This window comes from Haliotis rufescens, unplaced genomic scaffold (assembly GCF_023055435.1).
Source record: "Haliotis rufescens isolate VD_foot unplaced genomic scaffold, xgHalRufe1.0.p SCAF_4, whole genome shotgun sequence".
Taxonomy (NCBI): Eukaryota; Metazoa; Mollusca; class Gastropoda; order Lepetellida; family Haliotidae; genus Haliotis; species Haliotis rufescens.
The window spans coordinates 34175243-34192439 of NW_025964112.1; the positions used below are offsets into that span (position 1 = coordinate 34175243).

Sequence of the window (17197 nt, forward strand, 5' to 3'; positions counted from 1 at the left end):
TTTGAAGTTAAATAATGAGATATTGGTACTCTATATTTATAATCCAAAAAATTAGGATATGGTTTAAAATATGAATTTAAATAGCTTATATAGAGTACATTTTGAAGAAGTTTCTAATTTGTTTCTCCATACTTGTAGACAATGATCATGTAATCTTGTGGAAATAACATTATTTGGCGAGACGGTAGTAAAACCATCAACAGCTGGGGTATGTGACAAATGGGATATGACAACATATAATTATGTTGAGTTCCACTTCTGACAAGAGACAAACACACGAACAACCCCTCTAAACGAAAACAAAACTCTTCCCACCCAAAATATCCTCTCTTCAGTCCGTTTCAGTAATCTTCACAGCAATTATCAATATATATTTGATTGAAAATGCACAGTCAAATTTTAGACCATCCTAAACAAATTCTGCCCTCAGCCAATGCTTAATATCAACAATCTTACATTCAGGTTCGGGATTGAAATTCTCAGACCATCAAATGATCTTTTGAATGAAGATTTTACTGACGCTTTAGGCAATATTCGATTTTCATCATGATGGATTTGTGCAAAAAAAGAGTTTATATTGTATTTACTCGCACGAAGCAAGGTATAAGACAGTTATACCCACATGTCCTCACTGCATCGATGTTTTACTGAGAAAACTGTAGGAATATTGACTGATACACCTCAGAACACGTGGGTATAACTTTACGAGGACCTTCTGTCCCGATGAGCTATAATGAAGCATGAATGCTTGGATGAATACAGACATTATGTATATGGTGTTATGTCATCGAGTTGAGAAACAAGGCTACCTATGTATTTTGTTGATTTTTATAGTGATCAAATAATACATTTTAGTGAACTGACAAACTATCAATATGATATCAAATAAGATCCACTATTCCATGACATATGTGGCATAAACAAGAGTATATGTGTGTGATATATGTTGCTGTTGCTTATTGGATTTCACACGGTGGATATCTCGCCTCTGGAATTGCTTGACAACCGAGATGGAGATGCTGGTAATTGGCCACACTTTTGACAAACGAACGAGACGGAGCCCATGAAACTATACACCTGATACTATAGTATTTGAATGGTGTTAGAAAACGGTTTCAGAAATGTTAGACCTTGTGTCACTTGACTACATGGCGCCTAACACAATAATAGAAACTAAGGAAGAGTAACTAACACTTACATGCACAGTTGGGTACAATACTATTACTCCATATGCCTGTATCAAGTGTACACAGATACAGCTTCTGTAGGGAGACAGAGTCCGGAATGTCATATTCGTCATTACACTGTAGCTGACATTGGCTACCCCGTGTCCAAGTGTCACAGGCCATGGCCCCATTGTTTGGAGCAGGTAGTTCTGGGCAGCTGTGAACTGAAAAAATAAACAGGTTGTAATGTAGGACCAATACTAGAAAATGTTTTTCAGCCCATGCAGTCCAAGGAAATAAATGCATCTACTTGTGTCAAAATGGATTTGATATAAAACAATACTCTTACTATTTCACACAAAATAAGGATGAATGCAGTTAATTTTATTTGGAACATGTTGTTAAAATATAGTACGGTAAACCAAGTTTATAATGAACACGCTTATAACAAACTTGCGGATATAACTAAATGTTTTTTGTCACAGACATTTGCTGTGTATATGTTGTATATATGCTTATAACGAACAACGGTTTTAAGGAATTTAATTAGTGGTCCCTTTGAGTTTGTTATAACCATGGTTAACTGCATATAATTTGATTTTTACATCAATCATGCAAGATATTACGTAACCCAATTGATTTTCTTTCCTGTAGATATTTCTTCTTCTTTTTTATCTAAGTATTTGAATCCTATCCCAGTTGGCCGAAAGACCAGCTCAGTAATTGTAAATATATCTTCTGTGTCTGTGTTCTTCCTCCTTCTATCAATGGACTTGTCAAGATAAGGACATCGCTAAGACTGATTTGTGGAACGGGGCCCATATGCTGTATTAGACCATTACTCTCCATCAAAGTCTGACAGAGCTCAATCCAACTAATGGCTGTTAGTGCTAAGCTATATCAAGTTTCGACAGGGTATGACCTGTCCTAGGAGGCTGCAACAGGTCAGGTGGTGTTGAAGAAATCAATTCTTGTCTAGTCTACCGAATAACATGTTCCCGAGGCAAGGGAATTAATTGACTATATAGGCCAGGTTCCATCCTTGCCGAACTAGGCTGGAATTTCTTGGCTCGATCGAAGCGCCACCAGTGGCTATTACAAACGATGTCCCTTCTATGTGCCTCCTACTGACCAATCAGATTTCACTTCTCACTTGCACATCCTTCAAACAAAATGGCAGCTCCCAGTCAAAATTATCTTATCGATAATCAAAATCTATATTGTGATAAAATTGGTCTTATTCCCGAAGTGCATCAAATCAAGTGAGCACCTTGATTAAAAACATGAAAAGATTTGTAAAATATCTGTTGACACAGAGTTGGCAGTACACATCCTTTGCACATCCTGCAATCGACAATCTACATGATAGTTTACAAACCAGATATTGATTTCTCGATTGGACGATGCATAGACTCGTTAGTCCAGCCAAATATAACCCTTTATAATCTGTTAACTCCCTTGCCTCAGGAAGATGACTGAATCATTTCTGACTAGAAAACCAAGAGTTTCCTACTTTCAAAATACTAACAATAAAACCAAGAAAACACGTAACAAACAGCAATTGCTCATTATGACCTCTGACATTGAGTCGATAGCAGATTATAGCATTAGAATCATTCTATACAAAATGGTCTGCAAAACGACATACCATTGTCACATAGTTCCGTTGGAACACTGGCAGTGTGTCTGCATGGTATCACTTTTACTGGGGAGGGTATTTAATCAAAACTAAACTGAGGGTCAAAAGAAAGTATACTGAGTTTTTGTATGCTATTGAAACCTGAAAGAACTGTTGTTAAATATTATCATGTCTATATAATCATCACTCATTCCTGTAACAGATTGTAAAAATAAATCTGTGGCTGTGTAAATTTGTGTAAAAATACATTGGTTCAATGAAGACTGGGATAAGAGATGAATTTGCCACTATACGACCCCTAAAATGTTTGAAACATTATAAATATGCGACGAGAAAAGCAAGTTTATTGAGTTCAACTATAAGATGTCCAAGATACCCATCAGCAATTGCGTAATAACAATTACGTTTTAAAAGTTTAAAATATATATATATTTTAACCACGGGGTTTCTTATATATATTTTCATAATATCTGAAAAGTGAACGTTGTGCAAGAATTGCTCTTGCGCGGCACTGGATCTACCTTCGATTAATAAATTATGCAGAGATGTAGAATATTACATTTCCTATCTGATGGTATAAATGTAACTGCATTATTAAACCAGTTTGAGAAAAGACACTAAGTGTTGTCTAAGATTTGTCTGTTGTCTATGAGTTAAAAACATCAAAATGTCTCCACTTTTTATCGTACGCTGATAAAAGTACTGTAGGTTTTGTATTTTTATTTTTATTTTACAGCTTTATGGAAACTGTGCGGAAACAAAATACTGCCCAACATCTGAATGACATAAACACATATCAAATCATCATGGCACTGTTCAAAGTACCTCCATCGTGATCTAATGTATCCTTGCTTTAAACTTGTCAAATATTTGAATACTATTACTTGGGAACCATCCACTGTTTCCGAGCCACGGCGGGCGTTGGTGCCCTAGAAATTATGTAAGTCTCTCTGGACAAAGGAATGAGCAATCCTTGAAAAGTCTCATAACCACACGCACGCCTGCTACTCAGCGTATGGCATTTACCTATATTAAACAGTTAAAACAAAACGTCCGCTGTTGCTCTTCTAACGCCAGGTTCGTTCCATGGCAACACAATATCTCCCCCAGGCCGTTGATTCACGTCACTGACGGTATCATGCAGCGCAACCAGCTCAGTAAGCCCACTATTTCATGGCTTGCAGTTGCTACAGTCTGCTAACATTAGTGAGGGAAGCCAAGCTGCAACTTGTACAACATAAATACCTCAACTCACAATAACCAGCCCCATCAAACTAAGTTGACATGAGTTAGCCCAGGCCCAAAATGCACTTGTGGAAAGTTTCGAGTTTGAAGCAAATTAATATAAAAAAATAAAACTCCTATATATTGCTGCATGGGTTTATGGAAAATCACACACTGAACAGATAATGAAATTAGATGTATTTAAATAATAAACAACACGTTTTAGTGTATCTGTATTATGTTTAAAATGTAAATATGTCTTTTAACATACGGGTACAGGCAATCAAGTGGAACAGCCCTTCAATTACCCCTGTTTGGATTTTTAATTAATACGTCATAGGTCATCATATATTTGATTTTAAACCCAGCTCCAATAAAACATAAGGTTAATCTTAAATTCAGCATATTAGAAAGGTAATTGAATGGAATATGAAGGTTTTTTAAAATTTACATTTCAAATGTGCATTTTTCTGAGCACAGCGTTTATTGTAACATCTAATTTATTTCATTTGATGTCATCTTGACACTTTCTTTTGTCATTAGATTCTAACATGTATCAGGAATTCAAGGATGTATGAATTGCAGCTGACATTGAAATATACATGATGTAAAAGGTAAATTGTATTCTATTCAATTTTAAATATCATCATGCCTCACGCAAACCAAAGAGTCCAAAGAGTGAATACACTTTTATGGCAAATGCATCTTACCTTTGCAATAAGACTTTTCGCTACTTGGGTTATCGTATGTGCCATACACCCATTGACCTCTGATTCCGTTTGTCTCCTTCTTGCAAGTGATGTATTTCTCTCCTACCAATTTTATAGCCATGTCACATTCCAGTTTGCATGAGGCCCCCTCACGAAAGTTAAGGCAGCCTGGCGTATCCATGTACTCATCATCAAACCTTGGAGGATCACACGTGACAGCTATAAATGAAAGATTAATCAAACAGTATACACATCAATGAACCTGCAAAATTCCTAATGGTCCTATATAGAACAAGAAGACAATTAGAAGATAATTCTAACTGGAAGGGTGTTTGAACTGTAGCACCTTCCCCCGAATGCTTGGAAACTTTCCCATTAGAAACATCGTGAACCATTTTGACTTTACAACATCACAGTCCATTTGGCTCCAGATGAAAGCGATGAATTGCAAAATAACTCAAAATCGGGACTAGTGTATTAAATGTCAATACGGTAATTAACAGTCCCACCTATAGTTATGACCATCAGCAGTGACACAAGCAGTTCCGACGACGGGGTCTGTGATTGTGTCAGATTGAGATGAAAAGTATCACACCTCTTATGCTGTCATGCCCTGTACTGTTGTGTAGGACATGCAGTGCGTGTTTGCGCTGTTCCTCCTACTGTTGTACACCTTCTATTCAAGATGTCAACTTGTACACATACAAACATGATAGTTTCTTAAACAACAATTTCATGTGATGGGAATAAAAATATAAATTAGCAGATATTGTTGGGTACAGTGCATTAATTACTGTTTGGGGACACGGGTGGCCCAGTCGTCTAAGGCGCCGCAATTCGCTGTGCAGAGTTGAGTCCCTTGGGCACGCCAGAAACCTATGATTGTGGGTTCGAATCCCGGTTCGCCCCAATTATGTTTCTAGGTTTGTCAGCACCATACCCGTGCTCATGGGTTTCACCGAAGAGGTAAACGTCTAAGGCCTGCATCACTTCGGGCTTTTCTCCCACATTAAGCTGACACGCTGTGATATAACTGGAATACTGTTAAAAGCGGCGTTAAACCAAATTCACTCACTCACTCACTCAGTACTGTGTACCGTATTGACATTTAATAGACTATTCCCGATTTTGAGTTATTTGGCAATTCATCATTCTCATTTGGAGCCAAACGGACTGTAACCTTTCTATGACTTATGTTTTTCTTAATGTATAGACTCGTCAAAAATGAAACAGATGAAAACTATATGCCATATCTTGAATGGACTATGTAAGATGTGACGAATCGTCACATGGCACTGGCTTGTGGCAGATGTACTATTCTGGCTGCATGGAACTCTGGGTAGAGAGTATCTTTCCAACATGCCGCCCTTTTGTGCAGGTGTGATGTCGACTATTTGTGTCCAGACGGTTTCAGGGAAGAGATTTGTTTGTTTGTTGTTTAACGCCACACTCAGACATATTCCAGCTATATATCTGAAGATAATCAAGTCTTGACCAGACAATCCAGTGATTGATATTACATAAGCATCGAACCACGCAATTGGGATACGATGTCATGATCAATGAAGTCATAAAGCCTGACCACCCAATCCAATTAGTTGCCTCTTACGACAAGCAAGGGTTCATGAAAACCCATTCTAACTCAGATCTTAACAGGTCTCCATGAAAGAGAAATGGTTCAGTGTCTTGATGCATTTTGACTGAGATGATGCTGAGAAGAAAAGGAAAAAATATTGAATTTGCTGCATATTACTGTAAAAATCCTGTGTTCAAGTCGGGTCAGATTTGATAAACAGGTGTTTGAGTCAATTCTATTCTACAAATCAGAGCCCAATGATGGATCATCGAACATGATCTTAATTTAAACAGACATCAGGTCATACTTTAAACAGCACACCCGGAGTTGTTGTTGCATGCAAATCTTGTTCTTGTGGTTAATGAGTGAGTGAGTAATGTTTTACAACGCTTTTAGCAATATTCCAGCAATATCACGGTGGGAGACACCAGAAATGGTACCCATTGTACCCATGTGAAGAATCAAACATGGGTCTTCTGCGTGAAGAGCGAACGCTTTAACCACTAGGCTACCTCACCGCCCCTCTTGTGGTAAATGACAAGTATTGTTTGCTGACAGTTACTTACACTGTACTTTGACGAGGAAGAAACATGGATCGGCTTTGTTGTTAGATGAGTCTGTTGCTGTGAAACTAACAATGTGTGTTCCCACAGAAAATGATCCACCATTTTTGATTGCAGATGAACTTTTTAAAGGGATGGTTTCCTTCGAGTTGTCAGACACAGTGATGTCTGGCCAAATAACATGAGTAGTTGGAGCATTTGGGTCAGCTGTCTTCAGGATTGTTGTCGCAGGACAATTGTTGATTTGTGGTGGTTGAGTATCTGCATGAAAACAATTGTATCAGTTTGCAAGAAAACACATTAATCTAAGTTGGTACATGTTATCTTTAAGGCAGAATATCTTGAAGTTATCATGTTATCCATGATCACAAGGGATATTATTTATGAAAGCATCATGGAAACTGAAGTAACACTTTTCAACTGGCAAATGTGACATTATGATGAAAGATTATATACATTTAGTCATTCACAAACACTTTCTAAACTGGAACATGAAGTCATTCACTCTGACAGTCTGCATACACAACTATATAGTTCTCAATAGGCGCAAAATGGATGACACACAAGTGGTCCGAGTCTTCCATATTAGAGGGTAACTAACTAACCAAGGTAGAACAAAATGCACATGACCATGATGGAAATAGCACTGAAGAAATATATTCAGCAGTGATCGTTTTGTCATTAGTGTCAATCATGATGGCGCGTCCATATCAATTATCGATAGTTTCTTAGCAGAAAACTTGAATATCCCAATGAATTATATCGGTCTCTAGCTGCAGGAATGATAAATCCTTGAAAAGTTTCATACCCAATGTGTACCTGTTGCTCAGCATACACGCCACAGTCAAACAAAATGAACCCTGTTGCTCTTCTTCACCTTCTTCCTCCCTAGGTGATACCATTTAACATGTCTACAGTTTCTACATGGCTCAAGCATATTATAAACTGATTACAAACAATCAGTGTAGTTGCCTGATACATTTAATGTGAATTTGAAGGTGACTGATGTCCTACAGGCCCGTGTTATTCCCAAATCATAACTGTACTATAGCTCTCGTTCTTTTTAAACCATCAATATGATAATACAAAGGGATATCAGAAATATTTGAGCCTGGTATATTTTAGTGGCTTGTTGGCATCTCTACATGGGACATATATTAGTATTGATCTGTGTTAGTTGAGTCAGCTGTCATGATTTGGTGTGCTTCAGTCCAGACTTCGACTCTGAGATACCATACTCTACGTGGGCCACCACCTCTTATGGCCTGTTAACTAAATATATCACAAACAGAAGATTTTCTCGACCCAGGTGATCAGACCAGGATCCATAACTTTTATCAAGAGAGCCAACAAGAATTCAAGTAAACCAAGAAGTCTGAAAGCAACACCTTCTTTTTGGACAGCAAAGGCAAAACACATATCAAACTACTTATCATGGGGAACAACTATAAATGGTGGAGTTGAAACTAACTGGAAAGATGGTGTTTGTCTATCAAAGAGAAGCGATGCAGCAAACTTTGACAAGATGACCTGATCCATCATGTTGCCATTGCTGCTATACTGGGGATGTAGATATGAGCTTCTGCCCTATAAAACTCATTCATCAGATCTGGCCCACAGTCACTACCACCTGTTTTCATATTGGACAAATCACTTGCGTGGTCAGAGATTTCACGTATAGAAGTGTTGTGTGTTCTATGGTTATCTACGAGTGTATCACGGCATATGATGTCAAACTTCTGTGTGGTCCTGATTGATGTCTCAACATACTCAAATAGTGGAAATGCCATCTTCCCAAGGCAAGACTGTTCACTAGCCTGTATCAAAGACAAGTTTCCACTAGACTTTGAAATGTAGGCTGGTAGACGCTCTTGCCTCTGGAAGATGGGAAAGTCAAACCTCTGCTCACACGTAAACACTGTCACAGATGCCAGACATATGGTAGACCTGATTGGCGTGTGGGTACAATAGTCGAAGTCGAAACTAGTTATGGGAATCAAAAATCTGCATTTTAATGTAATGAATGTCTCACCTTCACACATCATGTCATATGTTGTCCATGTTTTGTCTTTGGTACACATTGTCCATTGTCCCCTGACCGGTGCATAGCCAATCTCCTCATCACAAGTCAACCAACAAATGCTCTTAAAAGTCTTCCCATTGGTACAGCGGAAGCTCTTGCCATTCTTTGGGAGTGTTAGTTCTGGACATTCAGTTGCTAAAAATACAACAGAGTGGGTCAGTCATCAAACAGTTTTTTTAATAACATATTAAACACCATTTGACAATGACAGAGCTTTTCTTTTTGATCTCTTGATAATAGAACAATTTCATGAAACACATGTTGTCAGCGGGATTCGAACCCACAAAGTCTGCACCGAAATAGTCTTCTGCCACGGCGACATGGAAAAAACATTATGAAATTAACAACTGAATATGTACTTCCTACAAACAGTTTCTCCGTCTGTGAAATATGCGTTTTATGTTATTCTGCGCGTTGTACGTATGTGTGAGTTGGTAGCTCTTTGTTCAAGAAACGAACAGATAGAAAAGACATAACTCTTATCTTGATAAGGTCTCTGTCTGTTCATAATAGTGGCATCAACATGGGCTTTTAATATCTAGGTGATTGATGGATGTGATCGAGTTGGTCCTATTTGAATTATATACTTAGCCCGGATATGAACGTCTCTACCTGAGTCTCGAAAGACCAAGGTGCTTGTTCGAAAGGCTCAGGGAATACATTTCAGGACTCACACAGTGTTCTCATAGTTGAGCATAAATTATATTAAAATATGGTTATCAAAACAATGTTAAAACAGTTTAGAAGCTAGTGTTCTCTGAATGTTGGCCATGTTTTCAGTAGGTTAGTCCATTCAGACCATGGAGTCTAATTGACAACCTCTACACTTAACAGCCTAGAAGTCTGGACTTGAGAAGAAGTCGGTGAAACTCACATATTAATTAACAGTCACATGTCATCAAACAGGTTTTGTATCTATTATCTTTTGAAACAAAACATGATTTAAAAATATTTAGAGATAAAGAAAAATAAGAACAATAAGAAATTACATACATTGTGTAGAAGCAATGGATTAGGTATGCACTGGACCCTTTTGTTGTTTTAAGGTGTAGAAGTTTTGGCAGATAGTCAGAAAGAAAAATAGTTTGTGGTCTAACCTTAGGTACAGCGCTGTCATCACACTATAAAATCATTTATATTTTCAACAGATGTCCTCTTCAGTGTCAGCTATTCCCATTAGCCTTTAGGAAAATATGGCTTCTGATAGTCCTGAACAGCTGACAGCAATGAAATATACATTCAGAAACGATAAAAAAAGGTACAATACTTGATTCTTCCTCTGAAAGTACCGTTATATTGACATATCTATGACGTCACTTCTGGTGTTATGACGTCATATCTAGGTCACGTGACATTACTTCCTCTCTGACGTCTATTTATCTCTTCCAGTTCCAATGATGCCACTTCCGGTTATACTGAGGTGACTTCCTTTGATGACGTCTGGTATTGTGACGTCACATCTAGGAGATGTGACATCACTTCCTCTCTATTTATGTGTGTGATCTCTTCCAGTTCCAATGATGCCACTTCCGGTTATACTGAGGTCACTTCCTTTCATGACGTCACTTCCAGTTATCTGACATCATATGGTGACTGCATTATGGTGTCATTCCGTTGAACCATACAACCCTTCAAGATGTTACAATATGAGTCCAGCCATTAACCTTAGATCTTTCACATCATTGCCACAAATGATCAAAAGGCTAACTTACCTTATAAGGTTGTAGTTGTTGAAATCGTTATACACACATGACCTGAGAAACAAAATCCTCTGCTTCTACTGACGGTCCCAGCGAATATAGCCCTCAAGATCAGGCTGGATATCACGCAAGTAGAGGTGTTGTGGGATTTCCACTGACATCTTGTCTGACAGAGACTGAGTTTCATGATGCTCAGCTGGACGAAGGTGGAAATGCATATGCAAACAGTTCCTCCAAACTCATGCATTGTACATCTACCTGTAGAGCTAGTGGGTCCGGTACTGGAATGACGTATTCTGGGAGCTTGTTGTTGAGATGGCAGAGAGACTGAGATGTGGAGTGTCCACCTTGGCTGTTATCCACTGAAACACTTCAGGATGTTGGGACGATTCTGTCGTTAATATCTTGTACTTCCATGTCAGACAGTATGTGGAACTTCCCTGGTGTGTGACAAGCTTCCAGTCTGCAGCGGATCGAGTCTGTGAAGCCAGATAAACGTTTAGTCTCCCTCAACAAATTCCTGTTCCCCTTTGTCTCTGAATATAGGCTACCACTTAGGTGTTGTCTGCTGCAACCAGAACTATTGAGTGGTCCAAATGGCGACTCCAAGCCTTGATTGCTGTGTATATCGCTTTCATTTCCAGACAACTGATCTATAATTCCATGTCTGATTCTGAACATCCCTCTTGGACTGTAACTGTGTCCATATAAACACCCCAACCTACGCCCAAAGTTCTGGAGAGGGGAGTATTAACATGATCAAGGAAATCCCTGTCATGACGATGCGAAGATTTAGATGATCAAATCAAACAACCAAGTAGTGGGAGGTTGTATCTATGTCACTAGATAGCGAGATCTAGTCCAGTTCATCCATGTTTGTATGGGATGTAGCTGAAGCCTTCCTCTCTATGTAACGTCTTTTGGAGAGATGTGGGTGTCCCTAGACATGACATCCACCAACGGCAAATCGTGTGCGCCTTGTGTCATGTCCTCTGCCTTCAAGTACCTGTCCTCTGGAGGGCCTAGGATACCTATGTGAAGTTGACATCTGGCCCCGATGTAGACGTTGTCTTGTAATGGTTTTAATTCGGTGGGGTGAACCAGGAATCCCAGGTAAGATAGCAACTGTATCAGAAATCTGCTTTTTTGTTGGATTTGAGCTTGATTCTGAACTACAGAGAGAAAGTCGTCGATGTTCGATGAAAGCCTGACAAGATGTTCAAAGCCTATAGTCGATGAGGTTATCAAAGGGAATAGACGGAGATACTGGGACAACTTAGATGGATGGGGACATGAAGAAATGCATCCTGTAGATTGGAGCTGATTAACTCATCTGTTCTGCGATTCTTGATCGATTCCAACTGAAACTTTGGCGGACCTACAAGATAATCTTTGATGTGGAACTTCAAATTGATTATCATGCATATGTCTGACATACTTTTTTTCAGCACTAGGGAGACTGGTAAATAAAACCCCATGGGGGTGTCTGAACGTCCAAGTGCATGAATCAACCCTTTGACTTGTAGATTCCGTATGGCACATTGAATTAACTGACTATTGTTTTTTGCAAGTGCTGAATGGAAGTTGAAATATCCTGTCCTCATAACTTTGAGTAATCAGCGGTTGGTCGTAATGAGCTTCCAATTGTCGGCGTAATGTCAAGTAGGGTAGAGACGTGCTTCTCCTTCCAAACCGGGGCAACAAAAGGCTTTAAGGTGGGAGACTCGATGGGTCACTTTTGAGTCTTCACACTATGTTGACAGTGGAAACCTGAAGGGTTTCTTTGGTTTCCCAACGGACCTCGTCCAATACCATGTGAAGTTCCTTGTTAAAGAATTCCGGTTATGTGATTGGCTGGGAGGTAATGGCTTTCTTGACGGGCTCAGATATTCGAGAGTAAACCAATTTCATCTCGAATGGTGTATCTCCCGGCAAGTCCCCAAAAACCTAATGAGGTGAGGTGAGGTGAAATTGGGTTTAACGTCGCGTCCAAAATTATTGCACTTATATAGCGACGTGCATGTACGTGTGTGTGTTTGTGTGGCTGCTTGTACTAGTCCGGACTGATGCCGATTTATAGTGCTAGCCCACTGAGATACCATGCCGCAGTTTAACATGAATACCATACTCAGACACAGTATACTGACTCCAAGCCAACCAGTCCTTGTTTTATCCCCTTAATGCCGAGCGCCAGACAGGGTAACAACAAGTACCATCTTTTAACGTCTTTTGGTATGACGCGGCCGGGGATCGAAACCCGGACCTTCCGCTCTCCGGGCGGACGCACTAACACTCATGATGGGGAGGCAACATATGATGTACTCCTGCCACAAACCAAACGATGTAAGCACCAAAATTCACCATTTGACTGTTGACAGTATCTGTATCCTTCAACTTAGACATCTAAACGTTCATCTTAGTTGACAGAGGCTTGACAGAGTCAGAAGAAGTCATCATCAATGGAGGGCTGTTGAGAGAATGGCGACCCATGAGTCTTATACAATCTTTTAACAATTTGTGGCAGATCTATCCTGTCGTCCAACTTAATTTATTCATTACACCAGAGCATGACATCTTCACCTTCAAGTCTGGGTTAGACACGGTGGCGGTGCGCTTTCACACACTGGAGCATGAACCTGCTCCTTTACATTTGGGTTAGACAGGTTTTCCCACGTAAGCATGTTTAATCTTTTCTTTCCCATCCAGGGGAGAACTGGAGCCGAATTCCTTCCTGGTCCCAATTCCATGCATCACCTTATCCTTTGAATGGGTGGAATATGGTTAGGGCTCTGTCACTAACCCTCTGAATTAGGCGTCTCCTCGTCCTTGTCTCTAGCCAGTTTCCCCTTCTTCAGGCTCGCAGGTGTAAGAGAAAAATTTCTCCGATGAACGAATCTTCATTGTCGATGTTGATGAGGTGGCAGAATTCGAGGCATCCATTAATCTTGAAATGATGTAGGGGTGCAGAGGGCACAGCTTGAACTTAGTGTGCATAATAAATCCCTGCACCTGTAACACGTTGGCCGAGTGTCCCCGATGGCACGGACAAGGCTTGCATCAAAGGGACGAAGAAGGAAAGTCCATCTCCACAATATGCTCAACAAACAATCTACTTATGTGATTATCCTCTCTGAAGAAAAAACACATAAGTACTACATGTGTACCATAAAGTGTCTGTTTAAATGGAAAACCTTACAAATTACAGTGTGAAAACAAACCAAACGTGTGCTAAACTCTCTGAAAATATAATCAGTGTCACAGGAACGAAATGACATTTTCCCGCCTCACGTATGTGCAGTAGCGATGTGAGTGGGATAGGGTTATCCTTAACCCTTAATTGGGAAAGCTGACATCGAGCAGGACGTCTGATGAAAATCTAAAGGATTACATGTGATGACAGCCAAAATATGTGAAATTTATGGCTATGATCTAATAGAGGTATGGTGTTCAAATCAATTATGTGGTGCGCAGCTGTAGCTATTTTAGCCCTATAAATTGTTCTTTCGGTGTACCTACCTTGACACTTAGGTATGTCAGAGCTCCATTTCTCGCTTACCAAGCAGTCGATTTGAGATGCCCCAACCAATTTGTAACCCTCTTCACATCTGAATGAACATCTCCCACCATAGATGTAAAGATTACACGTAACATCCCCATTCCGTATATAATGAGGTGGACGGCATTCCTTCACTGAAAATATTCAAATCAATGAGTATTTTAATTACACTGATTTAAATTCAAGGTATTCAACAACAAAAAGTACAATAAATTCGGAGATTATTATTTCCTATATCTCAAATTTGCTTAGAAATTCAACAACACTAGAAAGGTCAAATCATTCTATCACTTGTAGGTATTCTTTGGCATAAAAGTTGCAGGAAAGAAAGAATCCTGACAATAACATGGCATGGACCGTTGCTCATGCCATACACTGTTTCTGTTGTTTTCCAAATGAAGTTTTTTCTTCTGAAGCATTCAACTAGATATGTATTAAATACAGTCTATGATGGCCACCTTTGAGTTTTACAGTCAAACACTATTGTGTTGAAGTTGAACGGAACTATGTAAATTCTTTGACTTATGCAAGGTTAGAAAATAATTACTAAAAGAAAAAATAGATTTTACCCATCTCTGAGATACTTCACCTGGGCTAGCAAATGTTCTTTGTCAATTTTGTTTATATGTTGGAAATTGTAGAGAGTGTGTTGAGTTGTTTGGTATTTCAGTCATAAAATGGTGGGTCATCTTAAGCAAATTGTAGTGCATCAGACAACTGCGACACCTGTATGGCTCAAAAGTGTAAATACAGAGATATATGGCTGGCTTTGATAATAACCTATGCCTTTTTGGCAAGTCAGCTCTCTGAGTCGGTTGGTTTCCAAGAAGGTGATGCTTAAACATGTTCACCAAAGGAAGACAAAACAAATTCAATTAAAAAATGTTCCCAAACCTTTTCAGGTCTATAACATGAACAAAATCCAAGTTATATTATGGCCCAATACATCTTCATAAAGATTCAGGCCGTGTAATGTCTGGTGACCTCATAATTAGCAGTGTTCAATAAGCTCCAATATATACAGATGTCTGGAGTCATCTAAATTTAGTTCTCATCCCTATCCTAACTAACTAGCCTATTCTTCCTTGACTACACTATAATTGAAGACTATCCGTACCCTCCACATAAAACTTCATCATACAGTTAGGAGATGGGCCTCCACTGTCCTCACTTGATTACACTACAAGTGAAGACTCTCCGTACCCTCAACATAACAATTCATCATACAGTTAGCAGATAGGCCTCCACTGTCCTCTCTTGATTACACTATAAGTGAAGACTCTTCGTACCCTCCACATAAAAATTCATCATACAGTAAGCAGATAGGCCTCCACTGTCCGTCACTGTGTATGCTACAGCATGGCTTCCACGTCCAAACTTGGATCCTGACCCCTTGCCACTCTTCAGCACAGCTCTGCAAGGTCAAGTGAACAATCAGAAATATTCAAGTAATATCTCATCAGCCTGTATATATTAAAATTGAGTCTGGCCCTGACATACCTAATGCTGATCGCATGAGCACAAATCCACTCTTTCTTGTCTACAACATTGGTCAGTTACTGAAATTTAAAGCTGCTTTAATTAACCATGTGCATTTCCTTAAGTAAGCTGAATTGTTTTCTGAAACTATTTCATGTTACTACATTACCCAATTGTAACCCCTAGTTCCCCTACTGTCACAAATATTTGAATACACAATGTCATTTAGAAAGTTGTCATATGTAACAAATGTTATATCTGAGATAATATTTCCTTAGTAAAGTACAAATTCTAGTTTGGGGTTGCGTCTCACCCGGGGCCACACTCTCAGAGTGAGACACCAAATCGCCAGCACACACAGTCCGCGATCTAAACCAATCAGTCACCGAGGCTTCCACAAAATGAAAGTCCGACAACTGGTAGTCTAGATCACGTACTTTGTGTACCCTTCTGATAAGTCTAGGTTGTCATATAGAAAGCGGTTAAATGTAACAAATGTTACAAATGTAACAAAGTCAAAAGTGCTTACACAGATTTTATTGGGTATTTTTAAGCGAATCATCGGTAGATTGGGAGAAAACGTGTGTACAGCTGGTTGCTGTTTTTGGCTTAGTTTATGAGAAAAAACACATGGCAATCTTAATCTCTGCATATAAAACAATGCCCAGCAGAACAGGAAATAGAATTTAAATGGTAAATCATCATGTCTAGTGATGATTTGCTTCAAATTTGTATTGACCAAGTTCGTATTACCGGTTCGTTTACATGAATTCGCTTAAGGGAAATGATGTAATTTTTTAGAAGCATTGTAAAATAAAACAACGGAAGAAAACACATTTTTATTGCAAATGTAGGTATTTTTATGCGCTGGTGATGTGCTTCATTCCGGATGGCATAATAGACAGGGTATGTAAATTAGCATCAATTTTGAAGGCTTTTCACAGGCCGGTCGCCTTATAGGTGGATCGCTTTATAAACATCGATATACGGTACTTACGTCAAGCTTGAATCTTCGGGGTCACTGACTGTAGGTGTAGACCAGTGTACTGAAGTTGTCGTCTTTCTTTTGTCAGCAACCCAATTGCCTTTAATAGTTGGGCATGTTATGGAAGGTGGTTCATTTGCTGAAAAAGATTTTATTGTTGGTGTAAATGTGTAGACAGAGGCCATTTTCACCAACATATTTTACATCTTCTCTCAAAATGCTGTTATATACCAATGAACTAAGAAAGAGATTGATCTAACTAAACAACAGGGTCCCAAATATTATAGGACTAGATTATCCATCTACACATCAAAAATGCGCATTTCAATTAAGATAATGGTAATGATCTGGGTTTAACAAGTGCATTAATATATTTATATTACATTTACCACTGCAGCCATTTATGAAATATATATTTTGCCCATTGCTCAGGTATTTCGTCATGTATCTTTATGAAATTGTGCTAATAACAAGTTTCTGTTGCATATTCCCGAACAGTATTTTCACATATTTTCA

At 39.0% G+C, this 17197-nt stretch overlaps 1 protein-coding gene across 1 annotated transcript in view; it reads right to left on the reverse strand.

Moving 5' to 3' along the window:
• Window positions 1–17197, reverse strand: part of LOC124149831 — a 69820-nt gene that overhangs the window by 40898 nt on the left and 11725 nt on the right. Inside the window, exons 4-10 of the mRNA XM_048381958.1 lie at window positions 16694–16820; window positions 15507–15631; window positions 14178–14351; window positions 8911–9096; window positions 6882–7139; window positions 4740–4958; window positions 1199–1390 (exon numbers count right to left, since the gene is read on the reverse strand). Of these exons, the coding sequence (XP_048237915.1) occupies window positions 1199–1390; window positions 4740–4958; window positions 6882–7139; window positions 8911–9096; window positions 14178–14351; window positions 15507–15631; window positions 16694–16820 (1281 nt within the window). The remainder of the gene's footprint in view (window positions 1–1198; window positions 1391–4739; window positions 4959–6881; window positions 7140–8910; window positions 9097–14177; window positions 14352–15506; window positions 15632–16693; window positions 16821–17197) is intronic.